General features: G+C 56.8%; 1 protein-coding gene across 1 annotated transcript; it reads left to right on the plus strand.

Annotated features, from left to right (window-relative positions):
• The first annotated feature begins 368 nt into the window (after positions 1–368).
• Positions 369–10,054, plus strand: SLC26A6 (solute carrier family 26 member 6). Its single transcript, XM_025375867.1, has 21 exons — positions 369–495; positions 2,189–2,347; positions 2,438–2,577; positions 2,744–2,854; positions 3,430–3,581; positions 3,780–3,944; positions 4,023–4,175; positions 4,514–4,596; positions 4,680–4,827; positions 5,100–5,213; positions 5,298–5,375; positions 5,654–5,749; positions 5,833–5,939; positions 6,101–6,170; positions 7,094–7,186; positions 7,267–7,374; positions 7,775–7,867; positions 8,741–8,920; positions 9,111–9,165; positions 9,427–9,563; positions 9,778–10,054. The coding sequence occupies exons 1-21, from the start codon at positions 473–475 to the stop codon at positions 9,790–9,792; spliced, it is 2,280 nt and encodes a 759-aa protein (XP_025231652.1). The 5' UTR covers positions 369–472; the 3' UTR covers positions 9,793–10,054.
• Positions 10,055–14,620: the final 4,566 nt, after the last annotated feature.

A 14,620-nucleotide genomic window follows, 5' to 3' on the forward strand; every position in this document is an offset into this window, starting at 1 on the left:
CCCCCACAAGTTAAGGCTGGGGTCCACCGGCCACACCCCTAGGCCTCCCGGCCAGTGGAGTCTCCCTTTCCCACTCCCTGAGTACCTTCCGCCGAGCCAGTACCTGGGATCAGCTCCAACCTACTCAAGGCCTCGGGGCGCGACTACGGCCAGCCCAGCGCGGGTGCTTAGTTCCAGTTCTGCAGTACCATCCAGCTCGGGGCAGAGGGCCGGGCGAGCAGCGAGAGGCCTCATAGGCCAGGTCGCCAGGGTGGAAGCAGTTAAATCCTTCTTCGCCAGGCTCTCCCCGCCCGGCGCGCGCCACTTAGGTCCCGCCCCAGCGCGCTGATTGGCCCAAGCCTCCCCGTCCTGCCCCGGGATTAGCTCCCGGGAGCGCGCCGCTGGCCTCACTGGGTCCCGGAGACGCCTTCCGGAGCGTAGCGGCCTCTAGCCGGAGCAGCTGGAGCAGCCCGCGCCGGACAACTTGCGAGCCATGGGGCTGGCGGATGCGTCGGGGTGAGTTCAGAGCACAGCCCCGGTGGCCCTGCGCAAGCGCCTCGCTGGAGCAGGCATTCTCCGCTTGCGACGCCTCGGTTTACCTCTGCCGATTTTATGCAGGCGGCTGCCCCTCTGCAGCAAGGGGTAGGGGCGGGAGCCGGCGCGACCCCAGTCCCTTGGGCTGTGCGGAAAGCCGCTGGTGTGCCGCCCTAGGGCCATCCCGGGCCACAGTGAGGCAGCTGCGTATGGAGGAGCCCGGCCAGGAGATGTGGGGGCCGGGAGTCCTTGGCTGCGGCCCGTGGACTAGCTGCTTTCAGCTGGGTCCCGAGTCCACCCAGCTCCACTGACCCCGGAGTGAGCGCTCCAGCCTTTCTGGCTCCAGTTGCCCTCCTACAGGGAGAGGCCAATGATCAAGGCTCCGCCCTCCAGGCGCAGGTCCCACGTTGTGGGGGGAGGAAGCCCTTTAAGAAAACCTGAATGACTCACGTAGGAAGGGAGAGGGGGCTCTAAGATCTCCTTGAGATAGCGGTCCCAAGAGTTTCTGAGGATCTTCCTTGCACCCACTCCACACTCCCAACAGTACAGCCAGGTTAGAGGCCCTTCCCAGGTGAGTTCCTTCCCTCAAATGGGATCCTCTCCCCAGGTCAGGGCTTTTCCTAAATCAGAACTTTCCTGACTGGTGAAATCTGCCCCAACAGGCTAGAGTTTTCCCCCAGGTAAGATCCCTCTGTGAGATCTATTCACAGGTGACAGCTTTTCCCCATTCCACGTGGGAGCCTCACCCCAGGTCAGAACTTCCCCTAAGAGAGAGTACCCCGGAGGTGAGAACCCTCTCCCTCTAGGTCTTCTCCTTCTATGTGGGATCTTTCTCTGACTTCAAGTAGGTGCCTCTGGGCAGAGGGAAGATTCCCCCTATGTCAGAACTTGCCTAGCTGGTAAAGATTCTCTGGTAGGTCAGAGATCCCTCTAGGTGAGATTCCCCTTGAAAGCTTCTATTCCCAGGTGAGCTCTTTCCCCCACTTCAAGTGGGTACTTCCCTTTCCAGGTGGGAGCCTCTCCCTCTAGGCGAGAGATTCCCACTGGAAAGAGCTCCTTCTTAGGTGAGAGCCAATCCGTGGCTTCCCCAGACCAGGCCTGAGCAGTGTACAACCTGGACCCTGGGGCTGGAGGCCCGGGGGCAAGCTTGGCCCCAACACTTTCCTTCCCTTAGAGGGGAGGGTCTCATCTGAGGCCTGAGGCTTGGGAAAGGAGTTGCTTGAGGAGCTGGAGCCCTGGTCCCTGGTTTGCTGGACCCCTTCCCTGAGTGTGCTCTCAGCCAGCAGTGGGCTCCTGGGGCAGCTGGAGGAGGACCTGGGGACTGGACAGGGATTGGCTAGGGAAGAGGGATTGCGGTGGGAGGGAGCAGCCTGGGACATGGACTGTTAGAGCGTTCAGCACTGGGCAGCCACATCTCGGCTGGAGGTATAGATAGTGCTCATCCTGCAGTCCCTCCTTGGGGGACTTTGTCCTAGAAAGAGGCTTTCTCACCAGCCAAAGTTCAGGTCTGAGTTTGGGCATATGGCCCACAGATGCCAGCTTGGGGCTAGAATACTGTACCTTGATCTTAGGGCCCGGAAAAATCAGGTAGGTAACTCTCTGGTCCTAGGTGGAGGTGTAGGGGAGGTTGGGCCAGGGGTGCCCTCACTGTCTCTCTCTGGTCTTGCCACCCCAGACCGAGGGACACGCAGGCACTGCTGTCTGCAACACAAGCAGTGGAGCTGCGGAGGCGAGACTACCACATGGAACGGCCGCTGCTGAACCAGGAGCATTTGGAGGAGCTGGGGCGCTGGGGCTCAGCACCTAGGACCCGCCAGTGGCGGACCTGGTTGCAGTAAGACCAAGATTGGGGCTTGGGGGTGCTGGCAGGGCCCAGGTAGCCCCTGTTCCTGACGCTCACCTACCCCTCATATCATGTCCCCAGGTGCTCCCATGCTCGGGCCCGTGCCCTTCTGCTCCAACACCTCCCGGTTTTGGTCTGGTTACCCCGGTATCCTGTGCGTGACTGGCTCCTAGGTGACCTTTTATCTGGCATGAGTGTGGCCATCATGCAGCTTCCACAGGGTGAGCCGCCTTCAGTGCATTGGCCTGGAAACCCTGTGGTCTGTGATGCCCAAAACTGGGGCCATGACCTCTACCTTGGAACTATGGCACCTAACCCAGGGCTGGGATTCCCCTATCGTTTCAAGATCTGCTCTCCAGGCCCGCACTGCTACCATTCTACTCCTAGGCTTGGCCTATGCCCTCCTGGCTGGATTGCCCCCCGTGTTCGGCCTCTATAGCTCCTTCTACCCCGTCTTCATCTACTTCCTGTTTGGCACTTCCCGGCACATCTCTGTGGGTAAGTGGAGGCAGGCCTAGCCTTCCAGGAGGATGCCCACATCCATCATGGAGGGCAGGGTGAGGGGGAGCTGAGCAGGGCAGGAGTGGCTGGGGAAGAGGGCAGCATTGGTGCTGCATCCCTGGGCTAGCCCATGAGTCATACCCAGGCAGGACTAGACCCCTGACTGTAGGACCACAGAGGCAGGGGACCTCAAAGCCCTGGCTCCAGGAAGATGTGAGTGGGCGAGGCAGCCCAAGGGGCCTGGAACTTGGCGGAGGCCTGAGCAGCCTAAAGCAAGCCCTGACCTCTTCCCTGCTCCGCAGAGCCTCTGTGTCCCTGGACCAGTAGACACAGGTGGGACAGGGTAGATGAAGCAGGGCCAGCATTTCTAGCCATGCTTAAGGGCCCGTGAGCTCAGGGTTCACTCCTGGCCTGGCCAAACCTGAACCACCAGCACTGCCCCTGTTCATGCAGCCATAATCTGAGGACATTTGTCCAGAACTGGAAGTCTCCTGGCCTGTCTCTTAGGACCAGGGCTCCAGCGCAGGACAGCGTGCTCTCCCCTTCAGACCTGCCCCATGCCATCCTTACAGGGACCTTTGCTGTCATGTCTGTGATGGTGGGCAGTGTGACAGAATCCCTGGCCCCGCAGACCTTGAACGACTCCACTATCAATGAGACAACCAGAGACGCTGAGCGGGTGCGGGTGGCTTCCACACTCAGTGTCCTGGTCGGCCTCTTCCAGGTGTGAAACAGTCAGGAGTGTGTGTCCCCCGCACCACTTCTGCTCCTGCCACTGCCCCGTCTGCATTCCCCTGAGTGCTGACCATCGTCGTCCTCCTCTTGCCATCCACTCATCCCACTCCCATCCCACTTGCCCTGCACTCCTCATCAGCTACCCCAGGACCCCTGCCTGTCCTGACTGCCCCTGGCCACCCCACAGGTGGGGCTGGGCCTGATCCACTTCGGCTTCCTGGTCACCTACCTGTCAGAGCCTCTTGTCCGAGGCTATACCACAGCTGCAGCTGTGCAGGTCTTCGTCTCACAGCTCAAGTATGTGTTTGGCCTCCATCTGAGCAGCCACTCTGGGCCACTGTCCCTCATCTATGTGAGTGAGGGCAGGGGGAGGGAGGGGTAGGTGTGCCCCATGGCCTTGAGCGCTGGCTGTGACCTGGCCTCTCCTCAGACAGTGCTGGAGGTCTGCCGGAAGCTGCCCCAGAGCAAGGTCAGCACGGTGGTCACTGCAGCTGTGGCTGGGGTTGTGCTCCTGGTGGTGAAGCTGTTGAATGACAAGCTGCAGCGGCAGCTGCCCATGCCGATACCCGGGGAGCTGCTCATGGTTCGAGGGCCAGAAAGTGGGGGGCAGGGGAGAAGGGCAGGACAGGCTGGGTCCCTGCCACGTGGGCAGCCTCCTATATTTGAAGGCCAGCTGGAGGGGGACTGGGGGGGTTCTTGGGTATTGTGGGGGGCACAGCAGAAAGCCCCTGTGTTGGTTTCTTCCTGCCCCTGACAGCCTCTCCCCATAGTCAAAATGGTGTTGCCCGTCTCTCACCCTATGTGACTTTTTCCCACCTCTGAAGGTTTTGCCCAGTGTCTCCCTCCTCACCCCACAGTGGTTTACATGTCCCCCGACCATGATGCCAGCACCTGCCTCCCTGACTCTGTCCTTTCCCACAGCTCATCGGGGCCACAGGCATCTCCTATGGCATGGGTCTGAAGCACATATTTGGGGTAGATGTCGTGGGCAACATCTCTGCAGGGTGAGCTCTGGCGTCCGTCAGGTCAGGGAGGGTTGGGCAGCCAGGCCAGGACCTTGCTTTGGCCTCACAGATGCCTCTCACAGGCTGGTGCCCCCAGTGGCCCCCAACACCCAGCTGTTCTCAAAGCTCGTGGGCAGCGCCTTCACCATCGCTGTGGTTGGGTTCGCCATTGCCATCTCGCTGGGGAAGATCTTCGCCCTGAGGCATGGCTACCGGGTGGACAGCAACCAGGTCTGGGTGATGCAGGATGTGTAGGAGGCATCCAAGTGTATGGAAGCGCCAGCAACGGGTGGGGGAGGAACAGGTGGGACATGGGGAGACAGCAGATGTGCTGAGGCCATGTGGGGGACTGAGGATGGGAGAGTAGGACGTGTGGGACAGCATCCAGTCTCTGGGGGCCGCTTGGTGGGGATGGAGATTGGGGATACACAGGCCTAGACACAGTGGGACAGTGACAAGCCACTTCTAGGAAGTCTCCTCACACCCACACTGCCCCCCGTCAGGAGCTGGTGGCCCTGGGCCTCAGTAACCTCGTTGGAGGCATCTTCCAGTGCTTCCCCGTGAGTTGCTCTATGTCTCGGAGCCTGGTACAGGAGAGCACCGGGGGCAACTCGCAGGTGGGTTTTGGGTGTGGGCATGGGTGTGGACATGCCTTGCCTGGGGAAGGGGGTCTCGCCCCTCCTCATCCCCTCCCCCGACAGGTTGCTGGAGCCATCTCTTCCCTTTTCATCCTCCTCATCATTGTCAAACTTGGGGAACTCTTCCGTGACCTGCCCAAGGTAAGCCCCCACCCAGCCAGGCTTCAGGTCTTGGCCAGGTCAGGACTCAGATCAGCCAGTCTAGGTTCAGGTGAGGGGTGGGGACACAAGGTCAGGTCCTGTTTTTCAAGGCTGAGATCTTCAAGGTGAGATTTGGAGACAAGGGTCAGGGGCTGGGTGGGGGTTTGTGTCTGGGGTTCTGCCTGAGTGCTTGGGCTTAATCTGGCCATGCCTCGATGGGGAGGGTTGACAGCATCGGGTGCCCTCAATGGCCCCTGGCGGCACTGTTCCCACCCCAGGCGGTCCTGGCGGCCATCATCATTGTGAACTTGAAGGGCATGCTGCGGCAGCTCAGCGACGTGTGCTCCCTCTGGAAAGCCAATCGGGCAGATCTGGTGAGTGCCCTGGGAGCCCAGGGCAGGGACTGGGCAGCCCCATGGCTCCTCGCCCCCCGCCGACCGCTGCCCTCTGTTCTCAGCTCATCTGGCTGGTGACCTTCGCAGCCACCATCCTGCTGAACCTGGACCTTGGCCTGATGGTTTCGGTCGTCTTCTCCCTACTGCTTGTGGTGGTCCGGACACAGATGTGAGTCCCCCATGTTGGTCCCCTCATTCCAGCTAGTGAGGGAGTGCCACAGGGCTCCCCGCAGCTTTCCCCACATCTCTGGGGGACTTTAGGCTCCTTTGGACCCCACTATTATCCCCTTTTTCTGCCCCCTCTTCTTGCATTCTTTCTCTCCTCCACAGGCCCCACTACTCTATCCTGGGGCAGGTGCCAAACACGGATATTTACAGAGATGTGGCAGAGTACTCAGAGGTGAGTGGCAGGGGCTGAGCGGAATGATGTGGATGGGGAGATGGAGGAAGAATGAGACTTTGTGGATTCGTTCCACACTTGGCCAGGGCACTGGGGGCTGAGGACACTTTGGTTTGGTCTTTGGGATTTCAAGGGAGGAGTTTGGGTCTACGACCCCCTCTAGAGGTATGAAGGCACAGAGGGAGAGTGGACAGAGATGGGTCTGGGGCTGGGGAGGGGTCTGTCATGGAGTCAACAGCACAAGCTCCACCTGCAGAGCAGCCCTGGGTTAGAGAGCCGGAGTGGCAGCTCCCTGGGGCACCAGGATGGAAGGGAGGCATTTCCTGATCTGATGAGAGGGGTTATTAAGTCCTCAGTCATCCATTTATCTCCTGAGAGGTCTTGGGCCAAGTGCTAGGAACATAGGTGGGGGGCTCTGGAATAAAACAAGGCTGCTCCTTGCAACATGGGCGCAGTGCGATTAGGCAGTGTGGGGAGGAACTAAGGGGTCTGAGACATGGGAGAGGATGAGGGGGGCAGCCCAGCCCTTACCATGCAGGCCTGGAGCCCAGCAGAGACCTGGGCTGTGACCTGAATGGGGTGGGAGGTGGGGAAGGTCTGGTTGGTGTGACAGCCTAGGAGGACCTCTGGGTACAGAAAACAGATCACAAGGCAGGGGTTGGAAACCCAGGAGAAAGGTTAAGAGCCTGTGAAGGCTGCCTGGGTGGTGGCAGGAGAGGTGGGGAGGGAAAGGCATGGTGCGGGAATGGGGATGACACCACCGGGCTTGTGGCCCAAGCCCCTGGGAGGGCCTGGACTGCAGCCTGGGGAGCAGAGGGCTGGGCGGTGGCAGGCACTGGGCACACTAGGAAAGGAAAGGCAGGAGAACGGATGCAGCCCGGAGAGAGGAGATTCAGCCACCACCAGTTCTGCCTCATCCCCAGGCCAAGGAAGTCCCGGGAGTGAAGGTCTTCCGCTCCTCGGCCACCGTGTACTTTGCCAACGCTGACTTCTACAGTGATGCGCTGAAGCAGAGGGTGAGGTGGGGTCCCCAGGATGGGTGTCAGGCCCCAGCTCCCCGAGAGCTCACCAACCCTTCTCTGATGTTTGCCTCCAGTGCGGTGTGGATGTCGACTTCCTCATCTCCCAGAAGAAGAAACTGCTCAAGAAGCGGGAGCAGCTGAAGCTGAAGCAACTGCAGAAAGAGAAGAAGCTTCAGAAACAGGCAGGGCCCCTTTTGTCTGGTGACCCCCGTCTGCTGCCCCCTGCTCCCTGCCCCAGCCTTTCTCCTGGCCTCCCGACTCCTCCCTCATCCTCACTCCTCATCCCTTCCCCTTTCTCTCTCATGCTCCCAGGGGCCCTGCCTCACTACCCTAGCAGGTCCAGGCTTTAGGTCACATTTTGTTTCTCTCCCATCATCTGAACCAGTGACAGTGTGAACCGTCACAGTCCTCTTCTCTTTCATGGCTGTTCCAGGAGCTTCAGCCTGGTTGCTGCAGGTCCCACAGCTTCTGGTCCTGGCCCACCTACCTGCCCAACACCAGGGGGCATCACCAGGCCTACATGACATGGCTGTCATGGCAGCCAGGATAGCTGTTTCCCATTCCCTGTCTTCCCTGGTGTAGGCTGCCTCCTCCAAGGGCGCTTCAGTTTCCATTAACGTCAACACCAGCCTTGAAGACATGAGGAGCAACAACGTTGAGGACTGCAAGGTGATGGTGAGGCTGGAGGTGGGAAAGGAGGGGACAGCTGTGAGCTGCAGAGACGCAGGATCCACACGTCTCATGAGGAGTGCCATGGACCCAGCAGCTGCGGGCCAATGGCAGGAGTTGTTGGGGCTGGATCAGATATTCTGCAGGGAAATTCATGATATGCCACAGAATCTAGGCTTAGATTCTCAGGCCTAGATGAAGACCTTGAATTTGTAGATGCCACAAGACTCCCCGCCGAGTCTGCTTATGGGTAGAGGAAAAGGATTGGCTGTATGGGAGAAAATCAAGGGGTCAAAGGCAGGCGTGGTGGTGCGCACCTGCAGTCCCAGCTCTTTGGGATGCTAAGGCGGGAAAATCATTTGAGCCCAGAAGCTCAGGGCTGCAGTGCGCTCTAATGGTGCCTGTGAATAACCACTATGTTCAGTCTGGACAATGAAGCGAGACCCCATCTCTGAAAAAATATATAGGGGTCAAAGAGGTTGCCAAACTTAATTAGAGACTCAGACAGGGTAGGGTGCTGAGGTGTCTGCGTGTGTTTCATGTGGATGCCTGTGTCTATTCTGGCCTGTTCCTGGGCCCCTCCCCACTCAGCCCTGGCTGATGAGAATGGGACAGGGTCTCCCAGCACCGTGCTTTCTCATGTCCCTGTGCAGCCTCGGCCCAGGAGGTAGCAGAGCATGTCTGGGTGTGCCCTCCTGAGTGTCCCCATACATCTGTCCTTCCTGTCTTTGCATACCTATGTGACTCCCCCATGTTTGTGTCCTTATGTGTCCCATGCATGCTCCCCATCTGACCTTGCGTGTTCCCGCATGTCTGTGTGTGGCCGGTCCTGCCTTCACCCTCTCATGGGTGGCCCTGGCAGCATGTCTGGCTCCCCAGCAGGTGAGCCCAGGAGATAAGATGGAAGATGCAACAGCCAATGGTCAAGAAGACTCCAAGGCCCCAGATGGGTCCACACTGAAGGCCCTGGGCCTGCCTCAGCCAGACTTCCACAGCCTCATCCTGGACCTGGGTGCCCTCTCCTTCGTGGACACTGTGTGCCTCAAGAGCCTGAAGAATGTAAGGATGGGGGCAGGCCAAGGCCCCTCGAGCTTCCCCACTAACCCTGTAATTTGCCCTGAGAGCACTCCGAGACTCTTACTCCCCAAACCCTCAAAGCTCCCCATCTAAACTCCCTCCCCAAGCCTGCCCAAGCCCCCCTCTACGTCCCTGAGCCTTCCTCTGAGGCTGGCCCCCTTTTCCGCTACAGATTTTCCACGACTTCCGGGAGATTGAGGTAGAGGTGTACATGGCGGCCTGCCACAGTGAGTAGGGTGGGAACAGCAGGAGGGACCTGGGAGGAGGGTAGGATGCTTTTGGCCAGGGGTTTTCCAAGTAGCACAAGGAAAAAAGTCTTTCTCTGGAACTGGAGGTCAGAGGTGTCCTGGGAGACAGGAGTCCAGGGTTGCAAGTGATGTGGATTCAGCTGGAGCCTCAGGTGGTGAGGTCAGGGCATTCTGTTTTCTCCTGGGAGTTGAGTTCCTGGAGGTTCTGAGAGTCAGGGGAGGCCTACTTCTTGCCCACAGGCCCTGTGGTCAGCCAGCTTGAGGCCGGGCACTTCTTCGATGCATCCATCACCAAAAAGCATCTCTTTGCTTCTGTCCATGATGCTGTCACCTTTGCCCTCCAACACCCGAGGCCTGTCCCCGACAGCCCTGTTTCGGTGAGCCTACCTCTGGCCTGCTGAGCTCTTTTTTGTTAATCTATTGCTTCTCCCCACCCTGGGTCCAGCTCCAGGGAGTCTTTCCTGGTGGCCATGGTTCTGTCCCCAGTGGGCCCAGTGCTTTCCCCGCTGTCTTTGGATAAAGCTGTTCCTAGGGGTGGGGGTTGGTCTGTGTCCTTTGGAAACTGGAGCCTCCCCTCCTCTGCCCACTCAGGTCACCAGACTCTGAACATGCTGCATCCTGCCCGAGCCTGCACCTCTGGAGGTTGTGACAGGGCACCCTTGAGAAGCCCCTCAACCCTAGGCCGCCTCCAGGTGCTACACGGGAGTCCCCTCCATGTACACACACACAACTCAGGGAAGGAGGTCCTGGGACTCCAAGTTCAGTGCTCCAGGTCTGGGACAGGGCCTGCAGTCAGGCTGGCAGTGGCTGGTTACGGGGAGGGAACTGGTGCATATTTAGCCTCAGGAATAAAGATTTGTCTGCTCAACTCCAGGCTCTGCTGTGGCTTGGTGGGGCCCCGGTGGTGGGTGGTCCACAGCTGTGGCTGCTGACCCTTCCTGTGCCCTGAAGGTGAGACGGGGCAGAAAGTGTAGGAAAGACGCGGGAGGTCAGGGTACAGAGTGGGGGAGTTGTGGAGGCATCCCCTGTTTGGGTATCTCCCCAGCCATGCATAGCCCTCACTCCCTGTCTCCTCAGCTGTGAAACAGTTGGAACCAGAGCTGCTTCTCAGGAATAATTCACTCTCGGGAATACCCCATAAGGCACAGGGCAGTGTGGATGCCAACGGGCAGTCCCTGGAGGATACAGAGTGAACACCTAAGAGCAGCTGTTTCCCCACACTGCTACTCTATGCTTAAGAATAAGCATGACCGGGCTGGGCACGGTGGTTCACACCTGTAATCCCAGCGCTTTGGAAGGCAGAGGCGGGTGGATCACTTGACGTCAGGAGTTCGAGAACATCCTGGCCAACATGGTGAAACCCTGCCTCTACTAAAATACAAAAGTCGGGCATGGTGGTGCATACCTGTAATCCCAGCTACTCGGGAAGCTGAGGCACGAGAATCACTTGAACTTGGGAGGCAGAGGTTGCAGCGAGCAGAGATCATGCCACTGCATGGGTGACAGATAGATCACCTGGGCATGGTAGAACACTGTCAGCCAAGGAGTGTGTGTTGATTTCTGCCATTAAATGCCGACATCTGGGCATGGGACCCAGCAGGCAGTAGGGCGTTGGGTCAGCTGACACAGTGATGGCAGGGGAGGGACCAGGTCCTAGGATCTGTCTGGTCCTCAGTGTACTGTTCATTTGTAGAGCGTGAGTGGTCACAGTTCTTGTTTCATGGGTTGCTCAGTGAATATTAAATGAGTAGATGCCGAGCCTATAATCCCAGCACTTTGGGAGGCCCGAGGCAGGTGAAACCCCATCTTTACTAAAAATACAAAAATGAGCTGGGCATGGTACCAGGTGCCTGTAATCCCAGCTACTGGGAAGGCTGAGGTGGGAGGATTGATTGAACCCAAGAGGTGGAGGTTGCAGTGAGCTGAAATCGTGCTGGAGGGAGCTGCACTCCAGCTTGTGTGACAGAGCAAGACCCTATCTCAAAAATAAATAAATAAATGAGGAAATGCTGGGAAATGCTTAGAACAATGCTGGGCTCAGGTCCTCTGCTCCAAACATGTGAGCGCTGCTGTTCATCAGGTCTGAGCAGGTGCCAGGCCCTGTGCTGGGGTCTGGGCACCATCCTGAGCATGGACAGAGGCCACCCTGCCCTTCAAATCACAGAGACACCCTTGCCTGGCTCTGTTTTATCATGGCCTGTGTTGCTGCCTGGCACCATCATCCCCACCACCCCCATTCATGGCCTAGAAGCTCAGCCCCAGGAAATAAGAGCTTTTATTTATTCTGTCACACTACATCCTAGCATCAGAAATGGTGCCTGGCAGCTGCTCTGTAAATATTGTTTGAATGAAGCTTATATGTTGGAGAGGGCAGTAGATCTCAAACAGGAAATTTCAGGTATTTAGAAATGCTTTGAAGAAAATAAAGCAGGGTCATGTGATAGAGGTCATATGTTACCCAAGATGCTTATAGGAGGGGGACTCAGCAGGTGACCCTGGAACTGAAACTTTGGCCATAAGAAGGTGACTTTTTAGACGTGGGGAGCTGTGGTCCTGACACTGGGAACAATGGGGGTATTGAGGGAGGCAGGGGCAGCATGAGCTGAGGTGAGAGGGTGAGGGGACCTCACAGTCCAGGGGGAGCCTTCGGGCTTTGTTCTGACAGTGAGGGAGCCGCCTGTGGATTTGGATCCCACATCTTCGAGCACTCACCCAACTGCGATGTGGACTGTGGGGCTGAGGCTGGGTGTGGGGGACCTGCAAGTTTGGTCAGCCTAGAGAGGTGATGCCCCTGGTGGAAAGCAAAAGGTTTTAGGGGCCATGTCGATCTTTTTTTTTTTTTTTTTAATCGGCTCTTGCTCTGTCCCCCGGACTGGAGTGCAGTGCTGTGATCACCACTGTCTACAGCATTGACCTCCTGGGTTCAAGCGATCTTCCTGCCTCAGCCTCCTAAGTAGCTGGGACTACAGGCACACGCCACCACACCCAGCTAGTTTCCCCCCTCCCCCAAAAAAAGATGGAGTCTCACATGGTGAAACATGGAGTCTCACTGTGTTGCCCAGGCCAGAGTGCAATGGTACGATCTTGCCTCCCGGGTTCAAGTGATTCTCCTATCTCAGCCTCCTGAGTAGCTGGGATTACAGGCATCCACCATCATGCCCATCTCATTTTTGTAGAGACGAAGTTTCACCATGTTGGCCAGGCTGGTCTTGAACTCTTGACCTCAAGTGATCCTCTTGCCTCGGCCTCCCAAAGTGTTGGGATTACAGGCGTGAGCCACCGCACCCAGCCCCAGCTAGTTTTTGTTTGTTGGCTTGTTTTTTGAGACGGAATCTCGCTCTGTCACCCAGGCCAGAGTGCAGTGGCATGATCTCGGCTCACTGCAACCTCCGCCTCCTGGGTTTAAGCAATTCTCCTACCTCAGCCTCCTGACTACAGGGGTGTGCTAGCATGCCCAGCTAATTTTTTTTTTTTGTATTTTTAGTAGAGACAGGGTTTTACCATTTAGCCAGATGGTCTCAATCTCCTGACATCGTGATCCGCCCGCCTCGGCCTCCTGAAGTGCTGGGATTACAGGTTTGAGCCACTGCACCCGGGCTTTTATTTATTTATTTATTTTTGAGATGGAGTTTTGCTATTGTTGCCCAGGCTGGAGTGCAATGGCGCGATCTCGGCTCACCGCAACCTCCACCTTCCAGGTTCAAGTGATTCCCCTGCCTCAACCTCCTGAGTAACTGGGATTACAGGCATGTACCACCACACCTGGCTATTTTAGTAGAGACAGGGTTTCTCCATGTTGGTCAGTCTGGTCTCAAGCTCTTGACCTCAGGTGATCCAGCTGCCTTGGTCTCCCAAAGTGCTGGGATTACAGGCCTGAGCCATGGCGCCCGGCCTAGTTTTTAAAAAACAGTTTGTAAGGTCGGGTGTGGTGGCTCACACCTGTAATCCCAGCACTTTGGAAGGCCAAAGTGGGTGGATCACCTGAGGTCAGGAGTTCGAGACCAGCCTGGCCAACATGGTGAAACCCTGTCTCTACTAAAAATACAAAAATTGGGGCTGGGTGCAGTAGCTCAAGCCTGTAATCCCAGCGCTTTAGAAGGCCAAGGTGGGTGGATCACGAGGTCAGGAGATTGAGACCATCCTAGCTAACACGGTGAAACCCCATCTTTACTAAAAATACAAAAAATTAGGTGTGGTGATGCACGCCTGTAATCCTAGCTACTCGGGAGGCTGAGGCAGGAGAATCGTTTGAACCAGGGAGGCAGAGGTTTCGGTGAGCTGAGATTGCGCCACTGCACTCCAGCCTGGGTGAGAGGGCAAGAGTCTGTCCCCCAAAAAAAAAAAAAAAAAAAAAAAAAATCCGTAGATGGGTTGTTCCTATGTTTCCTAGACTGGGCTCAAATTCCTGGGCTCAAGAGATCCTCAGCCTCAGCCTCCCAAAGTGTGATTACAGGCGTGAGCCACTGCAGGTGTTTGGATTTTAGGGACTGGCTGATAGGTGAGGAGAAGGCCAGGGTGAAAGTGTTACTGAGCAAAACAACTCACTGCTTGAAATGCTAGAAACCAGTACTGTGACACTGGGTTTTGGGCTGAAGCAATCCTCCCGCCTCGGCCTCCCGAGTAGCTGGGACTACAGGTGCATACCACCATGTTGGACTAATTTCTTTTTTAAAACATATAGTGACGGAGTCTCACTATGTTGCCCACCATGGTCTCACTCCTGGGCTGAAAAGATCCTTCCACCTCAGCTTCCCAAAGTACTGAGATTACAGTTGTGGGCCGGACACCAGATTTGGGTTCAAGTGATTTTCCTACCTCAGCCTTCCCAGTGGCTAGGATTACAGCAGTGGCGTGATCTTGGCTCACTGCAACCTCCGCCTCCCGGGTTAAAAAATTCTTGTGCCTCAGCCTCCTAAGTAGCTGGGATTACATGTGCCCGCCACCACACCCGGCTAATTTTTGTATTTTTAGTAGAGACAGGGTTTCACCATGTTGTCCAGGCTGGTCTCAAACTCCTGACCTCAACTGATCCACCCACTTCAGCCTCCCAAAGTGCTGGAATTACAGGCGTGAGCCACCGTGCCCAGCCAAGAAAAGCTTTTTATTGCAAGTCAACTAGCAAGGAAGCAGGAGTCCAGCTTCAATGTGTCTCCCTGTGCTGGCTTTAAGGCAGTAATTTTATTAGAAAAGGTTTAGGGGATGGATACTGGGATTAGTAGGTGGGTGATTGGTAGAAGGAAGCAGGAGGTCTGGAAAGTTCTCAGGCATGTGCAATTAACTCTTCATGCCTCCTCATGGGTCTCCTGTGCAAATTCTGGAGGAGTTATATGAAACATGGTGGAAATTCAGGCTGTGATGTCAGCAAGCTCTTTCTGTGCACACTCCAGTCGGGAATATTGGGTCCATCTGATTTCAGTTTTGTTATCTTACAAGC

This window comes from Theropithecus gelada, chromosome 2 (assembly GCF_003255815.1).
Source record: "Theropithecus gelada isolate Dixy chromosome 2, Tgel_1.0, whole genome shotgun sequence".
In the NCBI taxonomy this organism is placed as follows: domain Eukaryota; kingdom Metazoa; phylum Chordata; class Mammalia; order Primates; family Cercopithecidae; genus Theropithecus; species Theropithecus gelada.

What these genes read in the sequence shown, in the direction of transcription:
- SLC26A6 (XM_025375867.1), top strand. Translation starts at nt 473, where the DNA reads ATGGGGCTGGCGGATGCGTCGGG. An exon ending in GGGCTGGCGGATGCGTCGGG is followed by an intron (nt 496 to 2,188) that starts GTGAGTTCAGAG and finishes TTGCCACCCCAG; the next exon opens with ACCGAGGGACACGCAGGCAC. An exon ending in GTGATGCGCTGAAGCAGAGG is followed by an intron (nt 7,187 to 7,266) that starts GTGAGGTGGGGT and finishes GTTTGCCTCCAG; the next exon opens with TGCGGTGTGGATGTCGACTT.